Source organism: Sinocyclocheilus anshuiensis, unplaced genomic scaffold, assembly GCF_001515605.1.
Source record: "Sinocyclocheilus anshuiensis isolate Anshui unplaced genomic scaffold, SAMN03320099.WGS_v1.1 scaffold202, whole genome shotgun sequence".
NCBI lineage: Eukaryota > Metazoa > Chordata > Actinopteri > Cypriniformes > Cyprinidae > Sinocyclocheilus > Sinocyclocheilus anshuiensis.
This window is the reverse complement of record NW_015542342.1, coordinates 841,182-855,781: the sequence shown is the minus strand read 5'-3', so window position 1 is coordinate 855,781 and position 14,600 is coordinate 841,182. Positions and strand designations below refer to the sequence as shown.

Here is a 14,600-nt window from a genome sequence, read left to right as displayed (position 1 = left end):
CTGGGGAGAGAGGTGTTGTAATAATGTAAAATATGTGAAAAATAATGTGTTTTTCAAACAACCTAGTATGAGAGCCTGTTCTAGTACACCCCCAAAACAACATCAAGACTTTGTAAAAGAGCATAATAGAACCCCTTTAAGTTTTGCTCATTCATAGAATCAACCTTAAAAACATAACTTTACTCATTTAAAAAAATTATCTCTGTATGGAGTGAAATGTAAGAACTTGTTTATTAGCGGTTTAATAATGAACATTAGTGTTGCCTGTGATCCCATTAACCCGTGTACATTAGACCTATGATGAATATTATAACTGACACTTAATCCTGTTGAAGTAATAACGACGTGCGCTAATTGTTCCTCAGTTTCAAAGGCGATGAGTGTCGCAGATGAGCAGCAGTCGCCTCACCCCGCCAGCGCCGCGTCTCTCCAGCACCACGGACAGTTCCCACCCCTTATGCCCAGCAAGCAGACCCCACCTGACCCGGGAGGGGGCAACACCAGCCCAGGGGGCCCCCAGGGGCCCAGTAACTCCAAGCCCCCGACCATGTCCTACGCCAGCGCCCTCCGAGCCCCTCCAAAGCCCCGACCGCTGCCCGAGCAGGTCAAGAAGAACAGTGACCCCATCTCTCTGTTACAGGAACTTAGCATAGGCAGTTCAAACAGTAGCAATGGCTATTACACATATTTTAAATAAGTCAACATATATATACTATATATACCTGTTAAAAAGGAAAACTGTTGAAAAAAAAATAGAATAACAATCTAAAAAAAAACAATAAAAATTTATTTTGATTTTGTGGAATAGTTATAGACATTTTGCGTTTTATTATTTTTTACTTGCTTTAGTACTAGTTGATTCTTTTACAGTTTGGCATCTGTGATTTTACAAACCGAATCAGCATATATATATATATATATATATATATATATATATATATATATATATATATATATCATGAAACACCAAAACATTTGTGGAAAAAACATAACGTTAAAAAAAAAAAAAAAACACAATACCAAAAAATAAAGATTTATGGAAAAAAGATTTTTAAAAACGCCATGAATTGGTTGACCACTCAGCTGCCCGTCTTTCCTGTAATTATGTCCGCTCTCTTTGCATCCGCTCCCAGAAGTAAAACTTGTTGAAGTGATTTCTCCCAGCTGGCATTTTTTTTATGATGTTAAGTTTCTTGGTGTGTTTTCTTGTGCTTGCTGCTGAGTGGTGAACTGACTCGGATAAAACAAAAAAATATATAAAAAGTTGTATAGATGTAGACAGATTTTCTCAAACCTGTACATATGAATAAATGAATACATGAGATGAGAGTTGTGTGCTTTATTCTTCTACTACCACATCTGCATATAGAACGTAAAAAATATCACATAGGCAAATATCAAACCTTTTTATTAGCAATGAAATGGGACATCAGAACATTTTAGATTTTTTTTTATTATTATTATGTTTGCAAATACATGGAAAAACGCGAAGCTGCCAAAAGAGCAGAAAGTTGATTTGTCAAGAGTCTGCTTGTTATTGGATATCAAAATGCTCCGTTTTGTTTATGCTCACCTGATTGGGATATAAAAATGAACCATTATGACAGCTATAATGCATTTACTTATTCTCAGGAAATGGTTATTAGTGCTGGCAAAAGGCAAGAAGCAACCGAAAACAAAAACTGGTCATTTTAATGAAGCTGTTAGCAGTAAAGCAAACTGATATCTTTGTACCGTGGACCTACATTAGAATTAGTAAATGAGCAAATATACAGAAAATGAGCATTCATTATTCTTAAATCAGAATTTTGTTCATTATTTGGCCACTGATCCAAACGCCCTTGGACTATGTTCAAAACGCACGTAATCTATAACCATTCGACATCTTAAATGTCCATTTGTAAGGTGGCAGTGCACATTTCAAACCCTGGCTCACTGTGTCCAATATAATGGAGTACAATGCAGAATAACAAAGACGTGTGAATAACAGAATAAGCTCATTGAATATGCATGTTTATGAATATATGCATGAATGTTTTGTGGATTTCAGTCCATGTCTATTAGTTTGAACTACTTCTATACGAGTATACTCATTTTATACATACATTTTAAATCCTTTTCTTCCTGGAAAATGGGCCAAACGTACAGTCAAATGAGAACGAGAATGTCCTTCCCTCTAAATTGTGCCTCAAACCAGCAACAGGAAGCAGTAACTCATGGTCCGGAGGTGTCTTCAACTAAGGGCTATTGGCTATAAAAAATAAAAAAGGACAAGACCTTCAATATGTCCTGCTCCAGCTACATCAGCACAGAAAATGTTTGTAGGGTTTTAACAGTCTGTCTCGAGGCAGTTCTTTGAGATTCACTCGCTCCAAAGCAGGAAGTTCCAGTGTGACGTGCGTAAAGAATATAACCGCTTAAATTACCTGGGAAGTATAAGCCTGTGCTAGTAATGTTATTAGATTCACCTCACTTTAAAGTGCAATCTGTGTTTGCTGAAACTGCTTGTACAACAAATAGCCGTCGTTGCTAATGCTTTTATGGTCATCCATCGTCACGTTCAATGGCACGGTTTCAGAAATAACAGATTGTAAACTTTACGTACTATAAACAAGTTCCTAAATATACATTCTAAGCTGTCATCTATTGCATATAAGCATGAATGCACACACAAAAATGTTTTCATATACCATAAAACATACAAAATGCATGTTCGATATTTCATATAGACTTTCCCTGTTGAAAAAAACAGCATATGCTGGTTAGGTATGTTTTGACGCTGGGATGCTGGTTTAAGCTGGTGCTTTGCTGGTTTATGTTGGTCCTTTGCTGGTTTATGCTGGTCCTTTGCTGGTTTATGCTGGTCATGTTCTGGCAAAGGACCAGCATAAACCGGCAAAGGACCAGCATAAACCAGCAAAAGGACCAGCATAAACCAGCAAAGGACCAGCATAAACCAGCATCCCAGCGTCAAAACATACCTAACCAGCATATGCTGTTTTTTTCAACAGGGTTAATGGGGTAGTTTACCCAAAAATGTAAATTCTGTTATCGTTCACTCACCATCAAATCTTTTCAAACCTGTTTGACTTACATTCTTCTCCTGGACACAGTTTCAAAGAATCTATAAAATAAAAAAACTTTTTGGATAATCTATCCGTCTCTCTGTCAATGCTTAGTTAAAAATATCAGTGCATCACTATCATCATCTATAAATGCAATGCATCATTATCATTCACTCTGCTAGTATGACTCCTGTGTCAGCTGCGTTGCGCTCTTACTCTGTGGTCGACGCTACCCTGTTGAAAAAACCAGCATATGCTTGTTAGGTATGTTTTGACGCTGGGATGCTGGTTTATGCTGGTCCTTTGCCAGCACATGACCAGCATAAACCAGCAAAGGACCAGCTTAAACCAGCAAACGACCAGCTTAAACCAGCAAAGGACCAGTTTAAACCAGCAAAGGACCAGCATAAACCAGCATAGGACCAGCATAAACCAGCAAAGGACCAGCTTAAACCAGCAAACGACCAGCTTAAACCAGCAAAGGACCAGTTTAAACCAGCAAAGGACCAGCATAAACCAGCATAGGACCAGCATAAACCAGCAAAGGACCAGCTTAAACCAGCAAACGACCAGCTTAAACCAGCAAAGGACCAGTTTAAACCAGCAAAGGACCAGCATAAACCAGCATAGGACCAGCATAAACCAGCAAAGGACCAGCTTAAACCAGCATCCCAGCGTCAAAACATACCTAACCAGCATATGCTGGTTTTTTCAACAGGGTACTCTAGTCTATGGGTTCTGGTTCGGCGTCCATGCAGGTCTCCCAGGGGTTTCTGGGCATGTGTGGCATGGAGATGATGAGGAGGCTGATGCCGCTGAGGAAGAGGAGGGTGAAGGCGGCGCAGGCGCACGCGAAGGACCACGAATAGTAGTACTCGATCCATATGGTCTCGTCGCTGTCAATCATGCGTTTGACCGACTGCCTCATGATCTCCACAGATATGACGATGCACAGACCTGTGAGGGTGAGGAAGGTCACAGAGGTTAAATGGAGAATAAAGACTGGTTTTTGTGGTTAGTGTCTGGGGTTTCTAGGCTATTGATTCACTAGCAGTAAATTACACCGTCCTGCAAGTCCTTGAGTACGTATACATGCTCAGAGCTGCTTTCGAACTGCAGGGCACTTGACCAGTTGCTACTGCTTGAATGCAAGTTGTAATCGTGATAGTGTCATGAAATCACCCTTGTTAAAAAGAAGTGTGCTTAATTGTGTTGAATGTGCATTTGTACTACACTTCACATCTTGAAAGTGTAACTTCAAAAACTGTACTTGCAGACCATACTGATGAAATAAAGGACAGTTAAGTGAACTGAGAGACAGTTTCATGACTCTTTCTCAACACACTTATTAAACACTTTTAAAAATGCACTTTATAATAATGTCAAATTAAAAGTTTTATAGTCATTCATGTTTGAATGTTTTGTTGTGATTTAAAGACATACACTTATTTTAACTAACTAACATACAAAATTGCACACTAAAAAAAAGTCCTGTAAAAAAAACGGTAAATGACTGGCAGCTACGGCTGCCAAACAAAAACCGTAAAATTAAAGTAAAATATCATAATTGAAACAAGGAGAAATGTCAACATTTTTTTTCTGTAAAACCTTTAATGAAAATTTCTGTCAAATTATTGTTTTTGCACTTTATTTCAATTAAGATATTTTACTTTAATTTTACGGTTTTTGTTCGGCAGCCGTAGCTGCCAGTCATTTACCGTTTTTTTTACGAGTTTTTTTTTTTACAGTGCATGTAAAGTATTTCATTATAATTTGAACTGTAGTATAATATATTTAATTACATGACATACAAGTTTCAATAGAAATGTCATTGAAGTATATTTTATCATAAATGATTGACAGTACATTCGACAGTACACATTAACCCTATTTATCAAAGGCAATATAAATAATTATGAAATTACAAAGATGTACTTAAAGTCCTAATTAAGTGGGTCAAGAAAAACTCAAGTTCTGCTAAATGCATTTTTTAAATAAATTTAAACTAACACATTGTGTCAGAAAACATTACATAAGTTCATAAGTACTCCATAAATACTCTTTATAAAAGTATGCTAAAGTGTACTTCTTTTACACAAGGGTATCAACAACAACAACAAAAACTAATATAAATGCTAATAACGTGGTTTCTTGGACATATACCACGGTAGTAGGCTCCATACCATGGTATTGTTTGAACTATGAATATTCAGTGTACATGAGAGAAGCATGGTACCAGATAAATTACTCAAACTACAGTTTAACATAGTGCTTACCAGCAAAAGCAAAAAACATGCCAGCTGGTCTCAGCAGGTAGTCTCTGCCCTTCCCAAAAGCCCCCAGGAGGCAGAGACTGCCCAGGGTCATGAAGGCCAAACTGAAGATGTCTATGGCAGCGGCTGAGATGTTGTACTCTGACAGAAGAAAATCACAGTGAGTCTGAATTGTTCTTTTAAAACCTGTCTTCAACTATGCATACAGGTGTAAACCTGCTGTACAAGTATTTAATATAATCATATGACTCATATGTAGTAAATGCGTGCTGTGCTCTGTGCTATGCAGGCTAATCTGCTAGCATGTTAACTGAAAACAAAATGAAAGAACATTTAATTTGACCATTTGTAACGTTGGTAATTAAAATAGAAATAATTTCTTTTTTTCATTGTTAAGACTGTTGGGTTCCTAATAAGAACCCAAGCAAGAAGCTAAATTAATCAGTTTCAACATAAGCTATCTATTACTCTATGTTCTTGATAGGTTTATATTTATTTATCCAATTTTATTCTTTCTTATTATCAATATCAATGATTTTGAATGCAACTGCTGCTTACCAAAAGAACTTGCATTCACCATTCAACTCTGCAGGCAGCTTGCATTCACAACCAGATCATTGAAGGACGACTTCATCTACCCTGCTAATTCAGATGATCTGGCTAATCAGTCTGTCCTCTAGACTAATGTTGCGTTTAATGTGTCATTAATTAGTAATACAGACAGATCAATATTGTGAATGAGTATTGACATTTTAGGACGTGGCTCAGGAAGTGCGTGCTTTACGTCTCGCTGCATTCAGCACTTTATCAAACTCAGATAAAAGGCTTTATTCCTCTTTAACTCAACGACCGAGCTAGAGCATGAGATAGCTAAGATGCGCTCTGCTCAAGTAGGCAGAAAATGTAATGCCACTGGCCATATTTAGTTGCCAGATTGCACTGCCTGTGATTGGTGGACATTGCGTCATAACTGAGCGCGACAAAGCTCCAATCTTAAGAAGAACAAGGTACTTATATAGCATAGCTTTCAAGAATAATAACAAATATGTTGTATCATTATATCTCGGGAGCAGTACTTGCATATGCAAAGCTCATTGCACACAATGCTAGTGTGTTGTTATGCATTGCTAAGTTGTTCAGTGTAGTTTTTAGCATGTTGCTATGAGGTTTCTAGGGTGAGGTTTGCTAGAGTAGCCTGTTTGTTTGACATTTATCATTTATCCGCCAAAAATTTGAAGTAAGATTGCTTGGGAAAGCAGGATCATTTGTGAGTGTTGTATAAACGATGCAGGATGGACAGTCCTGGGTAGTAACTGATTACATGTAATCTGGATTACGTAACCAGATTCCAAATAGCAAGTACTTGTAATTAGATTATATTACATTTTGAAATACTCGTAATCAGACTACAGTTACTTTTTTATTGATTACATGATTACATATTAATCACACAATAGCAATAAATTGTTCTTCTAAAACGATGCTTCTTTTTCATCTTGTAAATTTTCCTTGCTAAAATAGCCTATATATATATATATATATATATATACAATCGGTCTTTGAGGTTTGTTTCAAAAGTCTTTCGAGTTTTGGTTAATGGTCACATGACATGCAGGTGCTGTAAATAAATGGAATATTTTTTAGTAAGTGTTTTGATTTTTGTTATATTAAAATGATTTATTTTAATTTGACATTTTTATGATTTCATTAATTGTTAGCTTTTCATTAAATTCATGAACCCCTTGCAGTTCTTTCACGAACCCCAGTTTGAGAAACCTTGACATAATGTAATGTTTAATGCACTTCGTGTTGTTAATAACAACGAATGGAATATATTTTCTTTGTATTTTTATATCAGAATGGTACAAGATTACAAGATTAAGTTAAACAAGGTCAAAAGTAATCTAAAAGTAGTCCTATTATATTACCTAAAATGTGTAATATAATGGATTACATTACTAACTACAATTTTTTGTCAGTAACGAACTACAATTTGCAAGTAATCGACCCAGCACTGAGGATGGGTTACAGAGCAAATTTAATTTGATTTCCTAATCCACTTATTCACATCCCTGCTTGGTTTTAAGTGTAAACCGGTGCACTACCCTCTCGTGATTTCAAAGGGGGGAAATCTTACCTTTCTGAGTCTTTACTTCAAAAACTTCAGCCTCTTCCCCTGATGTGAAGTGTTTGAAGTAGGAGCAGTTCTTGACTGCAAAACAAGATGAAAACAGTGATTGTAGCTGAGGGCTGCAGGTGCTGCCGTAGCCTGTCGTTACGATGCAGCCAAACTACCAATGAGCCCGCTTGACATTTTCTCCAGAGACCATAGCCGGGTGCTCGAAAACAAGCCAGGCATTCGTGTGTGTCCATCGAATGGATCATGAATTCTGAATTATGTGCGGAGGGCATGTGATTACGTTGCGCAAGACTTCTTGCTGGTATTCATGACAGGATCCTGTAAGTGTGCACATTTATGTTTGGGTTTTTGGACAGCTGATGAGATGTAACAAGCTCTGTTTCCTACCATTGTTTAGTCCTCCCTCACTTAACAAAATAACACTTTGTATTGCACAATTGCCTAATATCCACCCCCTTGGGCTAATTAACAGAAATGAGCTTCTCGATGACCATGTGCCATGTGTTCATCAAGTTACAGGTCCTCTGTCTCATATCTCCCAGGGCAATTTGAAAAGTCACATTATATAAGAGTTCATACGTAGGAACCTCTTCTTTAGATTAAACTCATAAAGCAACCTCAGCATCCCCTGTGCCGGGAGAAAGACTGACAGAGGAGCTGTTTTTAACGCTGGACCAAGAATCTCCAGCACAAGTTGGGGGTTGAGGGAGGCCTATGTATAGGTTACCTAGCAACAGGCTGGTCTTAGCTTTATTAGTAGAGGCAGACTGACAGTGGCGAGGGTTTGGGATGCATCGTTGTGCTGCTTTAGACCGTGATTTACTCTTACAGCTTATTTGACTATTCCCATCACAGGCCCTTAGCACAAGATGTTGTGGATGAGTTCATCTCACGATTGGCCTCTGAGAGCCTTTGGCCGTAATGGTTGGTGCCATGTGTGGGCTAATACACGTGTTGGGTCGTGTTCAGTTGTCTGGGCATAAATAGCCCTGCGTTAGGATTTCAATACCCTCATCTCACGATGTGCGACTTGATTTAATTGTGTTTCGAGGCCTTTGCGGCAATAGAGAGTTGTTGAGTGTGTTATGTGGAGATTCATTGACATGCCTCCGTGTTTTCCAAGCCACTGGATGTCTTTTCATGTCCTCTTCACCTGTCTTGCTTCAGTAGGCCTGTCAGCGTCCTTCATCCGTTTCAGAGACATACAAGGAAGGACAGAGCGATCACGAATCAGTCCCAGATAAAAGGGCCACTCTTGACAAATCTGTCATTTTTTCTCCTGGCACGTATCGAATGCGAGACCTGTGCCATGCACCTTGCTCTGCATGTAGGCAGATCTGTTTTTCAGCATGATTGTTCCTAAAGCTCAAAAAGAACAGCGTGAGTCTTTTCAGTTTAGTGGCACCACCGCGCAAAATGAGGAGCCGAAAATAGCGATTTGGGGCGTATCATTGACCTCACAGGTTTGTTAATGGAAGCACTTATTTCAGGGAGGAGGTCGATTGCTGGGTTGCAGTGGCTGTCATATTAGTTTTTTACATCTTGATTAAAGCTCCCTCTCTTTTGTGGCCCATGCAAACAGACCACTGGGCTTGGCAAGTTGCCTTTAGCGTGAGGTTTTCGAGCGGCGTGAGGTGGCTATGCTGATTTAATTTTGGTAAATATGGAGCAGTAGCTCAAGAAAACAGAGGTGTCCTCTTTTGTCCACTTGCAGAGTGACCGTTAGATTCTGGGTCAATGTGAGAGGAGGAGGACAAATTTAAAGCAGCTGACCCGCTAAGGGTGCTTATATCTGGGTCACACAAGAGAAGTGGCTTCCTCCGGGGCCTCTGTGCCTTTGCAGAAGTTTGGCTGTCAACTGAGTTAAAGCCCCTGCAACACAAAGGTACTAAAGGAACAGTTAATCTAAAAATAACAGTTCTGTCATTAGCCTCATCATTACCCTCATGTTGGTCAAAACAAATTACTTTCTTCAATGGAGCACAAAAAAGATTCACACTCGATCTTCTGTTCTTTTTCGCACAACGAACACATATAGTGATTAGGGACCATCAAGCTCCACAAATGACAAAAGAGCACCATTAAAGTAAGGAGCCGTCCACACAGAATGCGTCTTTGCTTCTAAAAAAATGCATTGACGCAGCGCAGTGCAGAATGCCTCCTCCACCATGTTGCCGTCAAATGATACGGCAATGCAATTGCAATGCAAACTTGCTCTGTAAAAAAAAAGCTTGCAAAGCTTGCCCCGCCTCTGGGGTCTTCTGATTGGTCCATTATTTTGGAACTGGCATTGATGAGTGGCAAGACACCGCAAAAGAAGCAAGATGTGAGTGCAATGGTCATAAATATAGGTCATAAACCCCACCCTCTCAATGTAATCTAATGGGACGTGAGACAAACTAAATAATCAAATTACACTTCAAATATTTTTTTTCCCAAACATGGTTTCCATCATGCATGTTGAAGTGTTAGTTTTTTCTAATAAGTTTGCTTTTAGTTGGTTATTTGATGCTATAAAATGGGGTGTGGCGTCATGATTGTGAGCTTGCGATTGGATCTGTGGGAGTTTGGCCGGGACTTTGATACTGTGGCTCCACCTCACGATCACTACTGCCCAGACTTGGCCTCCAAATGAATCACTACTGCGCAGACTCTGGCTCCAAATTACGTCATTTTCGCAAGATGACAGCGGCCATACTGGGATGTTTTGGCTTCACTTTTCTATAGTCGAAGGAAGTGGAGATGCGTCGTCCATCTTTTTTTACAGTCTATGGTTCTGTGTGAATGGCCCCTACTGGTAGTCCATATGATTTGTGCGCTGTAAGTCTTTTGAAGCCATACAATAACTTTCTGTGAGGAAAATTGAAAATCTTGGTACAATGCTTTTGGTAACAAGAACAAGAGAGAATGCCGTCTGCTGTCCTGCCATGACACGTCTTGATACGACCAACATTCTTCACAATATCTTCTTTTATCTTGCACAGAAGAAAGAAAGTCATACAGGTATTGAACAACAGGGGTCGGTGAGTAAATGACAAAATTTTCATTTTTGGTGTGAACTATTTCTTTAAACAATTATATACTACAATACTGTATCAGAATCCACTGAGTGGTTCCATTTTCAAGTTGTTTCATGTCACTTAAAATGAATATTTTAACATAATTAACTCCACTGGGAAGATCGAGAGACACTTTAACAGACCCGAGTGTTGAATGAGTGTGAAATCCTAGAATCCCTCGAAGAAAATGATGAGTCTCGCCAACACTCATAGCTCTTATTTTCCCTCTGTGAGAAGCAGGTCTGGGAGTGAAGCCAAGAATCATCGAGCAAGCAGGAATATAACTGCTTAAATGCTCATGTTTTGGCTTATTGCTTGTGCAATTCAAGAGGCTATCCAAATCTAACCGCTTCCCAGACAGTGGTGTTTGCAGTACTAGTGTGAACTGGGCCACACCTTGTCTCATAGGACGTTGCTTTGAATGGCTGTGCTCTGCAAGGTGTCCGTGGAGCCTCAGGGCTAGGTGCTTTCTAACCCTTGCCAGCACAAATTCTCCCACTGGGGCAGGAATATCAGTTAAGATCTGAGGGAACTTAGATCTTAGATCTGAGGGAATAATGGCTAGTCCTAATTGTGTTATTGCTAATCTGAATTTTGACTATCGGCATAAAGTCTAGTACACTCTGCAGCTTATTCCAGTCAAGAACCACTCACTTTTGGCCCATCGCTGTTTTTACATGAGGTTTATGGATGGCTAAATTTCAAATATCCCTGAGAGTATAGTGCAATGCATAGGTATACTTAAGGATATCTCATGTACTTGCTACTAAGTCTTAAAACTCTTGACTTTTCAAAGATCAAAGCAACTAGGTAAGTGACTTCAAACCTTTGACTCCTCCTCTTCAGAAGTTCTCATTGTAGCGAGAAGGGTCCCGCAGTGCTACAAACCACGCCCCTCCATGTCATGCCTACTACTATAAGTTATGCCTCCTGCAGAAAAACTTTATTGACTAAAACAATCTTTTCAAGTAAATTATCTTATGTTTTATAAATGAAATGTTTGATACGGACCTATGGTAATCATAGCTAAAAACCTACCCCCAACCCTAAACCTTACCCTAACCCTACCCCTTACATAAAATTAAAATTTACTGTCGCGTTTTCTAATTGAAATACTTTTTAGAAACGGGATGACTTACGGTATCTGGTGAGCTATGTAATACAATCTGTGCATCTCATCGCTGGGTGGTGATATTGAAGCTTAAAAAGCAAGGAAAGTGAAGTAGAAGAAGAGATGTATAACGACATCAGCGATTCCCTAATTGGCTTTTTCGTTGTAGGGGGTGTAAAGTGTAGTAGTAGGCGTAACTTGGAGGGGAGTGGTTAGTACTACTGCGGGACACAAACGGATACACGTGATTGTAGCAGCCTTGTTTCCTGGCGGACTGGCAAAAACCTGTGCACTATTCTGTAACATTTTGATTCCCAGAAATTGCATAGAGCCAATCAGATAGGATCTTGCTGCTTTAGGAAAGCTCTTGTCATTTTGTGTAAATATGCCTCAGATGAATGGTCTTCAGTCCATAAATGGTCCAATGGCATCTGAGGCTGAAGCTACATCCTGGCTGATGAAATATAGTGCACTGTCATAGCCAGTTGTCAACTAGTCTAAAATTAGTAACTGAGTTGGAGAATTAGGGTTTAACCCAATTGCAACTGTGTAGGCTGTTGTCATTTTGCCTTCAACACCTATAGTTGATGTTAAATCCTGGGGCCTTGCTTAAGGAGGAGATCCTCCCCAGACATTCACAGGAACACATGGAGGGACAGATCGCTCTGTTTATCCCCATAGTTCTTCCTGAGATGTGAAAAGAGGAAGCTGGTCTTACTGTGCCCTGGATCACACCGGTGACAGCCTGGATCCAATGACTTTTTTACTCTAGTTGTTTTTGTGTGGTTTCTGAGCCCTCTGTTCCATTCATCCACTAAATACTATGATCTTTTTGTGTGACATTTGATCTATAACCTGCCATCTGTAATTCTCAAGCATTAAATGTTAAAGTAAGTATGTTTGCATAATGCAGTTGATGGTTAATTGTCAGGAACAGAAGGAACTATGAGTGAATTGCGTTTACTTTTTCACACTCTTTTCTTCTTCTCTTCAATCTGTTTGACCTCATGAGCTTGGGTGCAGGAATGAAACCAGGCTGATCCGTCCCTAGAGCAGCGTAAAGAACAGTCGAGTTATTTCCTGTCTCCCACAGGTAGATTTAACTCATCTGCCTTTCCATGAATCCATATCCACTGATCTGCTCGTAAATCACCTTAACCTGTCTATTACAGCCTTAAACAACCCAATGACATCAGAAACAGCAAATCAACACCCGTTTGATTCATTAGCACTCTGGTCAGTGACCTCCCTAAGCAATTCAAAAACAGCGCAAATAAAATAGACCCTCGCAAACTCACAGAAACAGACTCCCACTCAAATTGCCAATTAATGTTGAAAGGAGAAACTGTAGTGCTCCAGAGAACAAAACTTTTCACCTTGAACTTTCTTGCACTGTGTGAGAATATGATAGAATGCCTGACTTGGCTTCTTCTGCTCCCCAATTTCCATGTACAAAACTTAAGATGAATGAGGTGCTCTTCTAAAAACTTCACACAGAAGACAGATCAATGCCTTTGGGCTGCATCGGATGAAATGGTTGGACATGTGCTAATGACGGTCATGAGAAATAACTTGGACGTGAACTTCCTTACCTCCTGGCAGGCTGATAGGGCCACAGCCTTTGCCCTGGGGGTCTTCCTCCACAATGAAGATACTCTTTTTACACAGCCTCCAGAGTCCGAAGTGTGCCGCTTCGCAGGTGATGTTGAGCCGCTCCACCCTGGGACTCAGCACCGCCCAGTGGTCCGTCACCACCGCCGCCAACATGGACGAGATGCCCACCAGGATAACCAGGAAGGTGATCTTCACCTTGGTCTTCTTGTCCTCCAGCATGGTGGCCTCTGAAGATAAGTTTGCACCGTAGTTTGGAAGTGTCTCTGCCCTTAAATTAACGCTTTGGTTTAGTTTACTTATCAGGCACTAAGGGAAATGCAAAAGTCACACGGCAACAACGCTATCTCTTCACCCCAGCTCACTGTCCACAAATCTCTGCTTCTGCTTGGAAAAAGAGGCCAGATAATAGTGCCCTAGTTTTCTCTCTCTCTCTCTCTCTCTCTCCCTCTCTGTAAGACAGTCATTTGGTATGGGTGGGCTGTGCCTTTAGACCTGCTTTCATGATGCAGGCTGGGAAAGTTTATTAACTAATATTGTAAAATCTGCAGCTCGCATAGAAGAAATGCAGAAATTAGCATTTAACAACACAGGTTTGATAAGACAGAGGGCTCTTGTCGGAGTTTGTGTACTGGCTAATGTCTTAGACCATTAGGACTAATCGCTTGAATAATAATGAATAAACAGCCAGAGCATGGGCCATGTTTGTTTTTGAGTTTCCCTATCTGTCTGAAAAAAAATTATTTAATAGTATTGTATTTGAAATTTGGTGATGGATTGGTCATTCCTCCAGGGTGTTTCTATACTTTTGGCCTGAGACACTGGAATAGACTCCAGCAACCCTGTGACCCTGTACAGTACACACAGTTTCGAGATTTTAATGGATGGATGGAATAATTTTTTTTTTTCATTTAATTTTATTCAGGATGTATTTAAATAATTTAAAGAGGTCATATGATGCGATTTCAAGCTGTCCTTTCTCTTTGGAGTGTTACAAGCTGTTCGTGAATAGATAAGATCCCTAAAGTTGCAAAGACTAAAGTCTCAAACCCAAAGAGATATTCTTTATAAAAGTTAAGACTCGTCCACACCCCCACATGTCTACGTCACTGTGTGGGAAGATTTGCAGAACGCCGCCCAAATGTTCACGCAAAGAAAGAAGGCGTAACTTTGATTCTCGCTGTAGTATTGTTGCTGTCGCCGCCATGTCGTGGAGACGCTGTGTTTCGTTGTGAAAGCGAAACTACTTTGTTTGGTCTTCCAAAAGAGGAGACGACTAGAAATCAGTGGTTAAGTTGTATTTACAACACTGTTCCAGAACAGTTCAACCCAAATATTCAT

The 14,600-nt window shown here is 39.7% G+C and overlaps 2 protein-coding genes across 3 annotated transcripts in view; one reads left to right on the top strand and one right to left on the bottom strand.

The window, feature by feature from the left end:
* The window catches only part of LOC107691233 (probable helicase with zinc finger domain), a 71,730-nt gene extending 70,994 nt beyond the window's left edge, over window positions 1-736 (top strand). For both annotated transcript variants that reach the window (XM_016489741.1, XM_016489742.1), the window contains one exon: window positions 366-736. In XM_016489741.1, coding sequence (XP_016345227.1) covers window positions 366-697 — 332 coding nt within the window. In that variant the 3' untranslated portion in view covers window positions 698-736. The remainder of the gene's footprint in view (window positions 1-365) is intronic.
* A 3,029-nt stretch (window positions 737-3,765) lies between these two features.
* Window positions 3,766-13,625, bottom strand: LOC107691235 (voltage-dependent calcium channel gamma-1 subunit-like). The gene is made up of 4 exons (XM_016489744.1): window positions 13,241-13,625; window positions 7,476-7,550; window positions 5,342-5,479; window positions 3,766-4,022 (listed from the first exon to the last, which is right to left on the bottom strand). Exons 1-4 carry the CDS (start codon window positions 13,479-13,481, stop codon window positions 3,790-3,792), a joined length of 687 nt encoding a protein of 228 aa, XP_016345230.1. The 5' UTR covers window positions 13,482-13,625; the 3' UTR covers window positions 3,766-3,789.
* Between the last annotated feature and the right edge of the window lie 975 nt (window positions 13,626-14,600).